The sequence below is a fragment of the Ambystoma mexicanum genome, chromosome 4p, assembly GCF_040938575.1.
Source record: "Ambystoma mexicanum isolate Mex_15411 chromosome 4p, UKY_AmexF1_1, whole genome shotgun sequence".
NCBI lineage: Eukaryota > Metazoa > Chordata > Amphibia > Caudata > Ambystomatidae > Ambystoma > Ambystoma mexicanum.
The window spans coordinates 1,149,927,347-1,149,945,278 of record NC_090927.1 but is presented as its reverse complement, the minus strand read 5'-3'; the positions used below and the strand labels follow the sequence as shown (position 1 = coordinate 1,149,945,278).

Sequence of the window (17,932 nt, the reverse complement as noted above, 5' to 3'; positions counted from 1 at the left end):
CCTCCTTGTAAATAAAACCTGTAGTCCTTGCTATTGTATACAACAAGAAGTGCCACTGAACAGCTACCCACCTACACACGCACTAGGTGTGTCTAGTTGCAACAGGTGCTACCAATCATGTCAATCACTAGATCAAGACAGGAACAATAGAGATAAACATTTTTTAATCAATGAGTATAAAAACACTCAGAACAAGTTCCATATAAAAAAGACAAAAATGCATTTTGTTTACACAAGATATCACATAAAACAACATTCTGTGAAAGTCACTGATTTCAATGAATCAAAGCTACCACAATTCCCATATTCTAACAATATTATGAGGTTAGTAAGGGTGTGTGGTGGACGTATGGCTGTTTCATATGTCCCTAATTCTTATAACTTGTCCTTGGCTCTGTCGACACACAGAAATATGTTTCTGGGAACTAGCACCAATTTTTCGAAAACACTCTATAGCTAACTTAAACCGCTATTGGATGTGTGCTGAACCCGTCTTCAGGACGTTAAATGATGACACCAGGAATTTGATGTCGAAAAAGGTTCATTAGTTGACCCTTCACATTATGGCAATCTAAAAACCAAAACAGAAAGACCGTATTGGTAACATAGTTAAAAACCCAAGGTGGGATATCATATCTCTATACGTGTGCACATGCAACTGTTGAACCTAACCTTCTGATTACTTCATTGGCGTGTGTGGCATCGAATTGGGTAGGCATGTAGACCAAATTCAAACGTTAAGGCTGTGGATTCTCACAGTCATTAGATCTGAAAGGCAAATGTGAGATGGACCTTATAAACTCCAACTTGCAATTTTACTTCTGCTTTTTGTTTTTTACTTTTTTGCACAGCTTGGTGCAAGTTGTGTGATAAGTACACAGCAATCCGAATCTAATGTAAGAGCCCAATGTGGACTCATGCAATTCGTGTTTGTATACATGAATGGATATTATACTAGCAACACATTACTACATATATAGCTTGTGTTTTCATTTTACTTGTTAACCTGCTTTGCTTTTTATGTCTCGTACGCATACTAAAAAATGCAAAAACAAAATTGTGCAGAAATGGCACAATAGGCTGCAACAGCAACAAACAAATGCTGTTGTGGGATTCATATTGTCTTATGCTGGCATAGCGGTTTTAGTTTTGGTATCAAGATAAAGCCCGGCGTAGATGCGGGCGTAACATATATGCATGCAGTATCAAGTACTTTCTTAAATAACACTGCTATCTGTTGAACATTCATTTTCATTTTATATTTTCAGCCTGCTAGGGATATTTACATCGCGTATAGTGGAATCGGAGAATAAGTGGAAACACATGTAATCTTATCCTCCTGGACTCTTTCTCGTTTTTCCAAACAGTGGGATCTGTCAGTGTTTCGTGCCCTTTTCATTGATCGTCGGATGATATGTGGTGGATATCCCCGTTCTTTTAATCTGTGGGACAAATTTTGGCTGTTACTGTCGAACTCTTCCTTTGTTGAACAATTGCATCTGATACGCAGAAATTGCCCAAAAGGAAGGTTTTCTCGCAATTATTGCGGATGGAAACTTTTTAATGACAGCAAAGTGTTCTTGTCTGTTGGCCTCTTGTAGAAGGTGGTGTTTAAAATGCCAGAAGATGTCTTATAGATCTCTAGATCTAAAAAGGAAATCTTTTGGTGATCAAAATTCAAAGTGAATTTGATACATGCTTCTTGTGAGTTTAACCAAACAAGAAACTCTGTTAGGGTTGTTTCACTACCATGCCACAACAAGAACACATCATCTATATAACGATGACAAGCTTTTGTTTGCATTTTGAAGGGATTATTTTCATGGTACACAGATCTATGTTCTAAATTGTCCATGAATAAATTTGCTAGATCGTGAGCAAAGGTCGCACCCATGCTTGTCCCATGTAGCTGTTGGTAAAATGTATCTTCCACCATGAAAAAATTATTGACCAATGCTATTTTTATACATTCACAAATGAAATCTGATGAAACTGACAAATCCTCTCTTTTTTCGAGATGCGTGTGTATAATCTTGATGCATTGCAATTGGGGAATACTAGTGTATAGCAATTCAACATCTAATGTGACCAAAATATTGCTTGGATCCATAAGGTTGTTGACAATTTTGAACATGCTGGTGGTGTCTTGGACATATGACCTCCTTTTTAATACAAACGGTCTAAGGAAGGAGTCTGTGTAAATAGACGAAGGTTCTAATAGAGAGCCAATTGCAGCTGCAATGGGGCGCCCTGGTGAGTTAAGGGCATCTTTGTGAATTTTCGGAAGACAATATAGGGCTGGAATTGTCAGATGGCTTGTCGTAAGAAACGCCTTTTCATAAACATCAATCCAGCCTTCATTGGATGCATGTAGCAGAAGGCTACTCATTTCATCCCGTATGATGTTAGTTGGATTTCCTGTGACCTGTCTGTAGAACTTTCTATTTTCTAGTTGTTTATTGACTTCAGCTTTGTATTTTTGAGTGTCCCATAACACCACTCCACCACCCTTATCCGCAGGTTTAATCACAAAAAGGTTGTTAGTCTCTAGACAAGTGAGAGCTAGTTTTTCTTCCTTCGAGAGATTGATACATCTGTTTTTTGTTTTAATGAGAGAGTTCATCTCTCGAAGCACTTTGTTTTTGAAACTAACGATCTCGGGCGAAACCATAGATGTCAGTGGTATAAAAGCAGAGGGAGGCTTAAGGCCTGTTGCACTTTTTGATTCTTGACCTATAGGATCCTTGTCCCGGAAGAAATATTTGAATCTTACAATGCGAAAAAAATTGCGCATCTCGATTTCAGTTTGGAACAGGTTGGCATTATTGGTTGGCACGAAAGACAAACCTTTACTTAAAAGATTGATTTCAATTGGATTCAGGGTGTGCTGACTCAAATTAAAAATTGGAATCCCTGGTATTGGAATTACCAATTTTTGGGGGGGGTGGTTGCCATTGGCGGGTGCGCATCCTGTGATTGCCTGGCTGTCGCATTTTGCCTCTTTTGCCCCGTCCTTGAAAAAACTGGCCTTGTGAGGAGTTGTCTCCTCTATTATTGGGGACATTATTTCCCGAGCCTGAGTCACTGCTGTTGCTTGAATTCGAAAATGAGACAAATTTCTTGTGAGGTTTTGACCATAATGGCTGCAAAAATTCAGTTGAATCGGGCCTTCAACATGCCTTCAACCCAGACTTTCTCAGCTACAGTCGTCATTTTTTATTTCAAGATGGCGCACAGATTACACCATATTGATTGTTCATTCAGTCACAGTCTAGTTTCCCAGCATAGTTCTATCCGTTTTTTTCAATTAGAAACCACCGCGAAAACTGACAGTGTGGTCACCAAACCAATAAAGATATACAAAGGAGGTAAGCGTACGAATGCATCCGTTGTAAAATAACATTTAATTTGAATGCAATGCTTCGAGTTATTCACCTGTATCCACAGCAACCTTTCCTAATGCTGGGCACAACACGTGCATACCGCGGCAAGTGAGGCCATCAGAGTAATTATCTCCATTTGCTGAAGCTAAACCTGTGATCTCAGCACTTCACTTTATACGCGATGGAAATATCCCTAGCAGGCTGAAAATATAAAATGAAAATTAATGTTCAACAGATAGCAGTGGTATTTAAGAAAGTACTTGATACTGCATGCATATATGTTACGCCTGCATCTACGCCGGGCTTTATCTTGATACCAAAACTGAAACCGCTATGCCAGCATAAGACAATATGTATCCCACAACAGCATTTGTTTGTTGCTGTTGCAGCCTATTGTGCCATTTCTGCACACATTTTTTTGCATTTTTTAGTATGCGTGCGAGACATAAAAAACAAAGCAGGTTAACGAGTAAAATGAAAACACAAGCTATATATGTAGTAATGTGATGCTAGTATAATATCCATTAATGTATACAAACACGAATTGTACGAGTCCACATTGGGCTCTTACATTAGATTCGGATTGCTGTGTACTTATCACACAACTTGCACCAAGCTATGCAAAAAAGTAAAAAACAAAAAGCAGAAGTAAAATTGCAAGTTTGAGTTGATATGTCCATCTCACATTTGCCTTTCAGTTCTAATGACTGTGAGAATCCACAGCCTTAACTTTCGAATTTGGTCTACATGCCTACCCAATTCGATGCCACACACGCCAATGAAGTAATCAGAAGGTTAGTGTCAACAGTTGCATGTGCACACATATAGAGATATGATACCCCACCTTGGGTTTTTAACTATGTTACCAATACGCTTTTTCTGTTTTGGTTTTTAGATTGCCATAATGTGAAGGGTCAACTAATGAACCTTTTTCGACATCAAATTCCTGGTGTCATCATTTAACGTCCTGAAGATGGGTTCAGCACACATACAATAGCGGTTTAAGTTAGCTATAGTGTTTTCTAAAAATTGTTGCTAGTTCCCAGAAAAGTCAATTATTTTATTATAAATGTATGAATTGTTCTACAATGATAGACACTCAACCCTCCATGCAAATACATTAACTTAGTTTGAATTTTTGTAAACAATTAGTAACAAAGCAGCAGAATAAAATATTTTCATGTGTCAATATTCATTTGCAGGTACTACTTTAGCACATGGTCTGGTTATGTGATGTGATGGGAGTAGGGAGGCTGACATGTGGCAAGATGGTATCATTGTGGCTGTAAACATTTAATCAAAATAAGATGGAAAACCTACCTTTCTCTAATCTTAGAGGGTTTTTACCTACCTCAACACAGGTTAACTCGGAAGCACGTCAGAATGTAAATCAAAAGAAAACAAAATATTGTCCTCTGTCCAAACCTACATCTATCCCTACCAATGGCAAATAAACAAAGAAGAAAAAGGGCTCTGTTAACTTCTAATCCAAGTCACCAGGATAAGGACCCCCTTCCCTTGGTGAGACAATCCAATCTTAGGTGGACTTAACAACCGCTCTTGCAATAGGGTCTGGTTTACCAAGAATGCTTAGACCACAAAAATGACTCCCTTTTCCTGGTCTATCGGGAAAGGTTCTGGGGACTGTTCCTTGATAGTTCTTTGGATAAGTCTTTAGAAGTCTCTTTAATTGCTCCCATGGGTTTGTGAGTTAAGACTTTATCAAATCTTCTTCCTCTTGCTATAGCTTTGTCAGGACTTTTTATATCTTGACTATTGGGGAGATTACTGCCTGGGAGTTCTTGGTTCTTTTGGTATCTTTTACATATGCTGAGTTTCCCAGTGGGATGAGGGCGGTCACTCCTAAGGCACTCTTAGGATTTATGTTTTCTTGTGTCATCATTGGGACAAAGGGATTACTCTTGAAGAATACTTGACTCTTGAAGCTCTGTGTACCATACTGGATGGGGGAGATCCCTCCGAGGAATACTTGATACTTTGTGTCTCACTACTGATACGGAATGTCACTCTCAAAGAATACTCGCCTACTTGAAGCTCTGTGTACCACTACTGGGAAGTGGAAGATCACTGCCGGGGGATACTTGATTCTTAAAGCTTTGGATATCACTACTGTAACAAGGAGTTCATTCCCAATAAATATGTGAAAAAAATAAAATAGGGCTTACTCACCAGAAATCACAGCTCGCTGATAACACTGTTCATATTACCCTCATTATGTTCCTGCTCTTTGTCGTCTTACCAGGATTTACAACCCTCATGACAGTCTAATCAACATTGTAAAGTTAGTAGTTCAACTCAATATGTTTTTCATTTTAAAAATGAGCATACTATTATACTATATGAATGACTGTTACCTATATGTGCCCAACACTTAGCATCTGTTACTCCCTATACTAGTTACAATATGTGTAATGCCTCTGCTTCTCCCCATATAGTTGGCTACCTACGTCTCTATGCAGATGTCTATCATTTGCTAAATTTTTACCTTCATTAAAGTGTAATGTTCTAATGCATTATGCATGGTCCCCGGACACGGTGAGCAAAAGGCATCACAAACTCCAATACATTAAAGGTCTTCCATTTTAGAAGGTAATCTGAACTTTTCGTGCCCCTGCACATCTCGTAATTAAGGTAATATTTAAGAGCACGTATTTGGAACAATACATATGTGATTTTGGTTTCTGATCGACAACTTGCAGCATCATCTAAAACACAGAATTCTTGTTGAGGAAAAGACCTGTACACCAGGTTGTGGAAATGTAATATCAACTATGTCTTAACAATATAGCTCCCCCTTACCTGGTAAATAGAGTCAACAAGAGATCCTCTAACCGCCCTACTAGAATGACTAACGCCTATACGTTAGTGGTGCCTAGATATAAAAAGAGTACAGCTAGCGGCTCCAGTTTTCCTGTCATAGCTGCGCAAACTTAGAACAAACTCCCTCTGGATCTTAGAATGGACCAACCTTACCATATCTTCTGACGAAAAGTCCTCACCTGGATACGTTCCAACGACACTTAGCTTACCGTTCCATTGCCACCTGCTCTAGAGACCCAGATGACTTTAACTATATGATCTGATATCTGATTAACCAACCTGAACTGTTGTTTTTGCATTTTCTTGTACATGCAACTTTGTTAGTAATATAAACTGTATAACTGTATTTTTCCCAGAAACACATTTCTCTGTGTCGACAGAGCCAAGGACAAGTTATAAGAATTAGGGACATGTGAAACAGCCATATGTCCACCACACACCATTACTAACCGCACAATATTGTTAGAATATGGGAATTGTGGTAGCTTTGATTCATTGAAATCAGTGACTTTCACAGAATGTTGTTTTATATGATATCTTGAGTAAAGAAAATGCATTTTTGTCTTTTTTACATGGAAATTTTTCCAAGTGTTTTTATACTCATTGATTAAAAAATGTTTATCTCTATTGTTCCTGTCTGATCTAGTGATTGACATGATTGGTAGCACCTGTTGCAACTAGACACACCTATTGTGTGTGTAGGTGGGTAGATGTTCAGTGGCACTTCTTGTTCTATATGCTTGTATTTGGTCCTCAGCCATACAGCCACCTAAAAAGAGGACCCACTAGCTCTAATTGCTTGTATTTCTGTCCTTGCTATTGTTTCAGAAGCCCTTTGTACTCATCCTCTACCTCTCTCATCTCCGATTGCCTAACTGCCATTCAAGGGTGGTGTGCCACCAACGATCTTTGTCTGAATGCCAGCAAGACTGAGATTCTCCTCATCGGCACACCATCACCATCCTTTCCCCTCACTCTCTGGCCGGCCTCCCTTGACCCTCCTCCTATCCCCACCTGCGAGGCTAAGAACTTCGGGGTCACCTTTGATTCCACACTTTCCTTCTCCGCCCACAACGCTGATGTCTCAAAGTCAAAATTACTACTGCACCACCTCAGAGGCACTCTGCCTTTCCTCTCCTTCCCCCAGAAGCTCACTGTCTCCCAAGCTCTGGTTCTCTCTAGGTTGGACTATTGCAACAGCCTCTTTCCAAATCTACCTGCCTCTACTCTCCGCCCTTTGCAACTTATCTAGAACAGGACTGCAAGACTTGTCCGTGGCCTCAAGCCCTGGGATCGTATCTCTCCAGCTCTGAAATCTCACCATTGGTTCCCAGTGACTGCAAGGATTACATTCAAAACCCTCTGCATTGTCCAGAATGCGTTCTGGGGCCTGGGTCCAACATACCTTCAACTATCCGTCCGCAAATACCTCCCCTCTCGAGCTCTCAGCTCCTCTACCTCTAACTCCCTCAGGATCAGTCGTTTTGTAAAGAAACGAGCTGGGGTAGATCTGTCTTCGGCTGTGGCCTCCCTCTGCAACAGCCTCCCTGCCACTCTAAAACTTGAAGAGAACCATCTCGGATTCCGGAATCACCTCAAGACCTTTGTCTTTGCTTCTGCCTTCACCCCTCCTCTCCCCCTGCTGATTCTTTTCTCCCTCGGCACTGTGCACCTAGCCACCTTCTGTCCTCCGGGCCCAGGTACCTGATCACCCTGCCACCCTTCCGCACTACCTCCAGCCCACCCCTTGCACTGGGGTCTGTATCTGCACCCATACAGTCCCCCCCCCTTTCTTCTTCTTGCATTTATCAGAACTACCCAGCCTTAAACCCAGCACTTGCCACTTGCTGGCTGCACTACCACTGTTTGATTGTCTATATTATTTATTAATTTATTATTATTTATCTGTTTCTCCTTGCTCCACATTCTCCTTTTCTCCCCCTTCTATGCACTTTTCCCCCTGCCCCTGTCCCTTTGCACTTGCATGTTCTCAATGTCACTGGGCCTAGAGAGACCGTTGTTTTGTTCTCACCTGTTCCCCTTCCCTTGCCTTGTCACTCTCTGAAACACTTCTGTATGAGCGCGATAGAAATAAAATATCAATATCAATAGCACATGCAGGGTATTGCTGGTAGCACAGTAAAACGTATAGTGTGTTGGTTATTTACATTTTCTAGTGATTATTATTTGTTCTCCCCTTTTTTGTTTCCACTCAGTGTATGAGATTCCCACCGGGCGGTATTTGCAAGAACTTCATGGCCACCTCAATATTGTTTATGACATTTGTTGGTCAAGAGATGATGAAAACCTCCTTACTGCGTCCTCTGATGGCACAGCCAGGTCAGAATATTATTTAACTTAAATCATATGTGGTTCATATCAGGGTGTCAACAAACCTTTTACCAGTTTTGTCTATTTTCCTAATGTGTAGTAGGTTCATTTGAGTCATGCAAAGTTAAGGATTTTTATTTGCTGTGTGTGTTAAAAAGTTCTACAAGTGTCAGACTGCTAACCGAAAAAGAATTGAGGTTCTTGAGCGGGTGCTATATAAAGGTTTAGGTTTGTATACCACTGAAAGACGTCTATTGCATGGGTCATTGAAGCTAGCCAAACATCAAAGAAAAATAGTATCAAACCATTGACTCTGAATCTGACTCGTTGCATAGTGTCGAAGGTCTTTGTATTCAAGTATCCAGCTTGTAAACTGAGAAAAGGAGCAATCGGTTGAGAAAAGAAATCATGAAAGGAGAAGGTTAAATGTACTGATTTGGGCTCATTTAATTATTTGGTTGCTTTCAATATGCCCCTGTTACACATAAATATGAACACATCAGGACAATCCTGTTCACCTTCCTCCAGACCCCAGTGACTCCTCTGCGCTAGACACCGAGATTTGAGTTTTTCTTGCAAAGAGTTAAGAAAATCAATGAAAGCCTGTGCAAAGGCATGCCAACTCATGCACGCAGGCTTCATTCACCTGAGGTGTATACAGTGCATAGTCACTGACGGGGATAAAAGGTTTTCAAAGGCTGGGAAAAAGTTATCAAAGATGGAAAGAGGAAACTTATTCAAAAGGAGTCTGGTAAAGAAATGAAAAAGAGATGGGAACCATCTGGGTATGTTAAGAAACAATGAGGCATAACCAGTAGCAACTTTTTAGAAGAACTAAAACTTGCACTCTCCCTCTCACTGGTAGCTGCCAGAATCCTGAAGTACGGCAGGGTAAAAAGCAGGCGACCCGCGGTCTGGGGGAACAATAGTTAAATTAATTGTACAGGAAATAAATACAAGATGCAGATGGATGGTTTATTATATTGCTGAGTGGAGCAGAGTTTGTATCTCTAAATGAAAACACCTGCTGAATCTTCTCAAAAGTACCAGCCAATCACCCAGCATACCTCACATTTGAATCACTCCTGATGTCACATGTGCAATTGAGCAGTTTTATCTGGGCAGGGATAGTGGGTTTAGGAGATAGTGTGGGAATCAGGAGTACTACTAGCAAGGAAGCATGCAGAGCATGGCCGTGCGGAAAAGAGAAAGTTGGAGGGAATGCACAGCAAAGGAAGAAGATGGATGGAAAAGAGCAAAATAAGCAAGAGAAGAGCAGAAGTAGGTGACAAACAATCTCCAGCTGATGGAGTGGGAGAAACAAGTGGAGGTGGTAGAGGGAGGAGAGGAGGTTGGAGAAAGAACAGTGGTGAACTAAGGAAGCCCTAGAGGGGAGAGTGAAGCACAGGTGAAAGAGGGAAAGGCGAGAGCAGGGGAGGTTTAAAGCAAGCCGGAGGAGGAGAGAAGGAGAAGACGGAAGCAGGGAAAAGAAGAGAGAGACTGCGAAGAAGGGTAAGGAAAATAATTGTGATGCAGGAGGGTCTTTAAAGGGAACAGAGTTGGAAAGAGGGAAGAGGAGGGACTCTGGAAAGAGAGAAGCGTAGGATGGAAAAAATAGGGGAGACTGGAGGAGGTAGAAGGGCGGAAATGGTCAAGAGTTGAGGAGAAGGAACGAGCTGCGTGCCAAGCAGTGAAAGTCCAGAGAGTTGCAAGGAGGTAACAGGGTGAGAAAACCGGAGAGGAGAGAGACAGTGGTAAGGAGGAACAAGATGGGAGGGGTGGAGGAGAAAAGGAGTTAAGGAGAGACTAGAGGGTAAAGAGGATGCCCTGTATACAGTCATCCAGTAGTAGGGTGTGGGCATGTTGCAGTTGAAGGAATGATAAACTCTGCCGGGCCCACAATGCAGCTAAGGGGTAGGGAAGCATCTTAATTATGTGATCCAACACTAGTGAAAGAGTCTGATGACCTTCGTCAAGTCTACCAAGCACCAGGGGTTGTGGTTCCATCACAGGTCCAGGATGACCAACACATCATCCTGACAATTCCAGGACAAGTCAAGAAAGACCCCATAGGGTGCCACAAAAGAAGAGCAGAACACTCAAACCTGAGAATATTCTCCCTGGAAGGCGTAATTGTTTGGTGAAGAGGGAGGGAGGAGAACTGGGGACCTTTGCCCTAAAAAAAGCTGACCCATTTGCAGGCCTTCCAAACCCCCAACATGTGGGCTCAGTTGAACCAAATCTACTGGTTTTCTAGTTTGTCCAATAAGGAAAGTGAACTGATGCTTAGTCTTCAAGTTTTTGTTGATCCAATTGATATGACTGGGTTTAAAGAGGTAACTTTGGGGGTAATTCATAGAATTCAGCGCACAAGTGGCGCACGCGGCTGGCGCACAGTGTGCGCGTGCGAATCCCTTCGCCAGCCGCGTGCGCTAAAATACATTTCCGCGCACAGCGTATTCATGGATTCCAGCCACCAAAACCAGCCGTGGCGCATAGTGGTGCTGCGACCCTGCAGCAGCGCCAGTTACGCCCCCAAGAACGCCTCTCGCGCAGGGAAAAGCCATCAATATACCCAATCCAGCGGACAGGGCTGCGCTAACCCTGTACCAGCACGGCAAGCGGGCTAGGTGTATCACTGGGGTGCGCGGGAAGTACCTCACGCGATTGGCCCCGTGCGAGCAGGGTACGCGTATTTCAGGGGTGCGCGGGAAGTTCCACACGCGATTTCCACAGGGTACGCGTATCTCAGGGGTGCGCGGGAAGTGCCACACGCGATTTCAGCAGGGTACGTGTATTTCAGGGGTGCGCGGGAATTTCCACACGCGATTGGGCCTGTGCGAGCAGGGCACGCGTATCTCAGGGGTGCGCGGGAAGTGCCACACGTGATTTCAGCAGGGTACGTGTATTTCAGGGGTGCGCGGGAATTTCCACACGCGATTGGGGGTACGCGTATCTCAGGGGTGCGCGGGAAGTGCCACACGCGATTTCAGCAGGGTACGTGTATTTCAGGGGTGCGCGGGAAATTCCACACGCAATTTCATCATGGTACGTGTATTTTGGGGTGCGGGGGAAGTTTCACACGCGACATCAGCAGGGCACGTGTATTTCAGGGGTGCGCGGGAAGTTCCACACGCGATTCCATCAGGGTACGTGTATTCCAGGGGTGCACAGGAAGTTCCACACGCGATTGGGCCCGTGCGAGCAGGGTACGCGCATTTCAGGGGCGCGCGGGAAGTTCCACACGCAATTCCATCAGGGTACGTGTATTACAGGGGTGCGCGGGGAGCACCACACGTGAATTGCACGTGTGGGTCCTCCCAGGTGTTCCCTCTACACCCTCCACGGCCCCTGCAGGTGGCTCACACCACAGGGGCCTACCCTGCACATGTCCTGCAGGCACACCATCCACCATGGCCATGACCCCCAGCCAACCCACATGTCAACTTGCACTACTGCCCACCAACGCATGTCCCCCTGCACCCCCAGCCACCAGGGGCACCCTCCACCAGGCCCCCACCCATGTCTCCCAGCACCCCCACCCCCCAGCCACCAGGGGCAGCCTCCACCAGGCCCACACCCATGTCTCCCACCACTCCCACCCCCCCAGCACTGTGGGGCACCCACCACCAGGCCCCCACCCATGTCTCCCAGCACCCCCAACCCCCAGCAGTGCAGGGGCAGCCTCCACCAGGCCCCCACCCATGTCTCCCAGCACCCCCACCCCCCAGCCACCAGAAGCACCCTCCACCAGGCCCCCACCCATGTCTCCCACCACCCCCACCCCCCCAGCACTGTGGGGCACCCACCACCAGGCCCCCACCCATGTGCAACTCATGTTCCCCAGCCAACATGTCATCACAATCTAGATCCCTGGTCCCTATGGTCAGCCTCCAAATGCAAAACACCCACCCGAGTATTGCATCCACCCACTCATAATTTGCAATTACATCACAGAACACCAATTGCAAGTTCCGAAACAAACACATCTCCCTCACATACACCCAATGGGTGTCAGTGAATCTCAAAACGCATATCATGAAATGAATGCATGAAACCAATGAGATACCACACATTGAAGTTCACCAAAAAAAATATGTATTAAAGGAAATATAAATAGAATAAAAAATGAAGAAACAGAAATGTGAATGTACAAAAATTAAAAGAAGCATGTCCGTGAAAAAAAGCAAAACCAAAAATAAAATTCCAAAGTAATGTTGTCCAAAGTCAATGTCCACAAAACAAAATCCAATGGGAAATAAAAAAGAAAGCCATTGCTCCATGGTTAAAAAGTGAAAATAAAAATACAATCCAACAGTGAACTATGTACATGGGAACAAGCCAGGGTCCATTATCCCAACAAAAGAAAGGAAACCTATCTAACTACACTAACTTATAAAATAAACTATATACAAAAATGTGGCCAATGTCCGAAAGGTCCAAATAAAATCAAAACAAAAATGAAACCTAACACTACCTACATAACTATGTACAAGGGCAGCGGGCTAGTTTCACGGCTCACTTGTGGATGTCCCGGGCCAGGGCATCATCGAACTCCTCCTCAATGTCCCGGAGGCGGTCCTCCTCCATGGCCCCGAGGGTCCGCAGGGCTGTCGACGTCTCCACCTCCAAACCCATGCGGATTGCCTCGAGGCACTCGGCCTGCCTCACGGCCCTCCGCATGGAGTTCTCCGCCCTGACCATTGTGAGCCGTGCCTCTTCCGCCCGCTGCCGCTCCGCATCTATGGCGTGGCCCAACCGCTGCCACACGGAAGACACTCTCTGTCCTGGGTCCTCCTGCCCTCCGGCCGATACCTGCCCCTCCGATGTTGAAGGCCCCGAGCCTTCATGGCTCCCACCACGTTGCTGCTGCTGCTGTGCCTCTGCCCGTGCACTCCCTCCTGCTGCCTGCACATCCTCCGCCGGCTGGGGTGCAGTCGTAGATGTGGCCACCCCTGCTGGACGTCCGACTCCCGACTGTGGCAGGGATGCCTCCTCCACCTGCCTGGCCGCACCGTCAGAGGCAGCTCCACAGGGCTCCCAGGTGACTGATGGGTGGGAAGATGGCACGGAGGACGACTGGCGCGTAGGGGGTCCAGTTGAGGAGGGGGTCATAGCAAGCCCCATCAGACGGAGGAATACGGCCTGGGTGGCCTGTCCCAGCAGGCTGACGTGGTCAACGAGCCATTCGAGATGACGTGCAGTCTCTTCATGAAAAGACTGCAGGTCACCTCGCATGGCCCGTTGAGGCAACGCCACACCAGCCAGGACAGGCTCAACCCGGACCTGGATAGCCACGTCCGCAGGCAGAGGAAGGCCAGTTGACGTGAGCTCATCCCCTGCCTGAAAACGGGTCTGGACGTAGGCATCCCTGCTGGTGCAAGATGATGCAGGGACAGGATCAGGGACAGGATTGCACACAGGCAACTCCGCGGCGGCCTGTGCTGCCTCCTGTCCCTGGTCCTGCGCTGCACCACTACCACCAGTGGGATCCCCACCTCCAGACCCCGTCTCTGGTGCTTGCACGGCTGCCTCCTCCACCAAACCCCCCACCAACCTGGATGACTCCGTGCCATCTTCCCCTGTTGGGCCCTGTGGGGTCCCAGCTGCCCCTTCTGCTGCCGAGGAGTCCAACTCCAACCTCCGCCTCTTGGACCTCCCCCCTGCAGCTGCGGCCTGGGACGCGGCACCGGACTCCTCACTCCCCGACGAGATCACAACATGGGAGGGGAGCCGGGCCTTGCGTCTCCGGCTGGCGGTGGGATCCCCGCCGCTGTGCTCCACAGCACCTTCTCCGCCCTCTTCATCAGTTGACGCTGCAGACAGGGAGAAACAAAACACAGGCATCAGGGCACTGTACAATGGACACATACACACGACAGTTGTACATGAGTGGAATTGGCAAACCTCAGACATGTCATCACAATCCCCAACACACATGTCATTACAACTCGCACATATGAGCCATACCACAGCCATATCGCAACTGCCACCACCATCCATACACATACAACAGCATGATCAGCCAAAGGTGAGCCAGACATCACATGCAACACAGGAAGTGCACCACACATGTACACACACCACCACACTTGCATGCATGTGTACACCTCTGGCAAGTGTCGCAGTGTTCAGACGGGCATCCATGTCACATCTGCCAATCAGGCTTCCACATACCGCTGTCACATGCATCCATGTTGCATCACTGTTGCACCCTTGTCAAATACACACACATGCACATGTGCACAGTGCCGATACATGCAGTCGAAAACAACATACATGCGTGACATCACGGACATGTCTACTTAAATACACATTCATCCAAACATGTGTGCCCACACAACTGCATTTGGCATGCAAGCCTTACACACACAAGCACCATCCATGTCTCACACATTCCAGCCCTCGCATGTGTCAGCCCCACGGCCCTGTACACCCCCACCCATACTCGACCCCATACAAACAGATGTGCAACCTGCACACTACTGAATAATCACCACACGCACTGCTCACAATAAGGATGCATGTACACACACCGCTCGACTCCAGACGGGTCCGCCTCTCAAGGACCTGGACGTGGAGTGCTGGGGATATGCGTCCCAGAACCCTCATTTGTTCTTCCGACAAGTGGCCCCGGCGCCCCTTGGCATCCGCTGCCTTCAAGAGGCGCCGGGCCTTGTTCAGGGTCCTGGACCTCAAGTCCTCCCAGCGCTTCTTGACCTGTTGTAAGTCGCGGACTGCCACCCCCTCCGCGTTGATGGCAGTCACGATGTCAGTCCAGATCCGAGTCCGTCCTTCCTTGTCGGCGCGGGAACTTCCGAAGAGGGCATCATACTGCCCCAGGACTTGCTCCACCAGGACACCAACTTCGGTGGCACTGAAGCTGGTGCCCCTCTGCCTCTCTGGCCGGGGGTTGTCAGTGGTCTCAGATGGTGTTTGCCCCGACATGACAACCCCAGAGTCAGGAGTGGGTGGGCAACTGGGTCCTGGGGCTGGGCTGTGGAGCGATGGAATCCCAGTCGGGAGTCTTCGATTCCAGCAGGGGTGGTCACAGCAACAGCACCCCTGGCTGATGTGCAGGCAGCAAATGGCAGGGCACGTGGGCAGCAGGCAGTCAGGCAGCAGCAGATGGCAGGTGGGAGCGTGCTCGGGGCTCTGGGGGGCAGTAGTTCGGCCTTCTGGGCAGGAGCGTGGTCTTCCGTGTGCTTACGCGTGGCCAGCTTTATACGGAGTGATTTGGCACGTGAAAAATCTGCACGTCAGCGTGTAATTCGAGGAAAGGCCCTTAGCGCGTAAGCTCGTCTGCACGCATACGCATTTTCATTGGATAGAAGGCCCCTCAAGTGCAAGCGCCCCTGTGACGTGACGTGTACAGACGTGCATGGGCATTTCAGCGCGCGTGGAAAACTGCACGTCCGCGTGCAATACGAGGAAAGGGCCCATGCGCGTAAGCGCGCGTGGAAAACTGCACGTCCCCGTGTAATACGAGGAAAGAGCCCATGCGTGTAAGTGACGTGACGTGCGCGTGCGTTTCCCTCAGCACGGGTTAAAGGTGAGCGGGCCTAGCAGTTCGCTGTACGTGCCTTTCGTGGAGACCAACGTGTGTTGCTGCTTCCTGTTGTTTCGCGCACCATCACAACTTCACAGCTATCAAGGACGTATCTCTTCTTTTGGCGGGGGTATTGGCTACGCATGTTTTTCTGCATCGCGCTAGTCAGACGGTGAGTCGCACACGCTCTTTTTCCCACTGCGGGTGCCCCTGTGTATCGCACCCATTTTCGATGTCATAGTAGCCTGCGTGTCCCACGCGTACGCGTTATTCGTGTTACTGGGTGCCACCGCATACTGCGGGAGGTTGAATCCACGCACGTAGGCTGCAGGGTTGCGTGCACGGTTTTACTGCAGTTTTGGGGTGCCTGAGCGTTGCGTGACCCGTCACCACATCACCGGGGTCACATACAGCCTTGCAGGTGCAGGGGGGCTGTTAACACCTTGCTTCCCACCTCCTTCACCCCAATTGCCCAGGTCAATTGTGGTGTAGACCTCCCATTGGCACCACTCCATCTGTGCCAGCACTACTACATCTGTGCCATGGTTGGGAGGCCACCAAAGGTGAGGGGCGCCTCAGCTGGGCGTACTCCTCGTGGAGGGCGTGGTCGTGGACGTGGCCGTGGTGACCAGGGAGTAGGGGGACTCCAGGGTGTCCCAGGCAGCCACAGAGGGGGAAGGAAGAGGCAGGGGTGCGCCACTTGAGCACAATGTTGTGCCATGTGTCGGTGCAGCCATGCCACCACCCTCTGTGGTTCCGGCGGATGCAGCTCCTGCATCTGGCACCCGTATGACCCGGCAGTCCGTTCCATCGACTGCCACGGGCCCAAGGGTAGTGGTAGCTGCAGGTGCAGCTGTGGACACCGCCACCCAGGCTCAGGGTCTGCCAGCGCAGGCTGTGTTGGCACTTGAAGAGCCCTTGGTAGATCGCCAACAGGCCAGGGGGGAAACCATAGGGGCACGCCGGGCTGCTCAGCCCAAGACACGTGTCCCTGGGGCAGTCATGTCATCTGCTGCCCCGAACAGCCGGGTGTTGGCAAGTGCAGGGGCAGATGCACCCAACAGCACCCCGGTTGTGAGTCTGCCAACCAGGACCGTTGCGGTCAATGACCCTGCCACAGCTGATGTTGCTGCGCAGGGTCCATTAGTGGGCACCCAGCTGCCACTGACACAAGTCAGGCCTTTGGTCATCCCTCCACCTGCCACTCCCTTGGCTCAATCCACCGAACCCACTGGCCATACTGGTCAGGGCAGCATTAGCCAGCCAGGGTCTGCGCCACAGTTCAAGAGGAGGAAGGTTGCACCTGCAGCACAGGCTGGGACCCCACACACAGCCATGACCTCCTGCACGTCGAGGAAGAAGCCTTCCTGTAAGCAGGAACTGGACTTCCTCGTGGACTACGTGCAGGGCCAGAGCCGTGACATGCTAGTGGGTGCCAATATTCAGACTACGGCTGCCCAACGTGACACCCACTGGAAACATGTTGCGGAACATGTTAGTTCATTTGCCCATGAGGTGCGCACGGCGCAGGAGTGCAAAAAGCGTTGGAATGACATCAAGCGCAGCACTAAGGCCAAGCGTGCCTCAAATTACAACTTGACTCTGGTGACTGGCGGTGGGCCTGCACCAGAGAAGGAAGAACGCACTCCGCATGAGGCTCTAGTTGCGGAGTTCATACCACCTGAATTGGTCAAAGGAGTGGGAGAGATGCTGGACTTTGATGCCCAGTCCAGTGAGTGTTGATGTGTGTTTGTTGAGGACGTGTGTGTTTCACTTGTGGGATGTGTTGTGCATGATTGCTGCTACATGTGACGCGTACATGGTTCTG

At 47.8% G+C, this 17,932-nt stretch overlaps 1 protein-coding gene across 1 annotated transcript in view; it reads left to right on the top strand.

The window, feature by feature from the left end:
* AHI1 (Abelson helper integration site 1) overlaps positions 1-17,932 on the top strand; it is a 2,019,384-nt gene that overhangs the window by 780,599 nt on the left and 1,220,853 nt on the right. Inside the window, exon 12 of the mRNA XM_069606745.1 lies at positions 8,441-8,564. Within this exon, the coding sequence (XP_069462846.1) occupies positions 8,441-8,564 (124 nt within the window). The remainder of the gene's footprint in view (positions 1-8,440; positions 8,565-17,932) is intronic.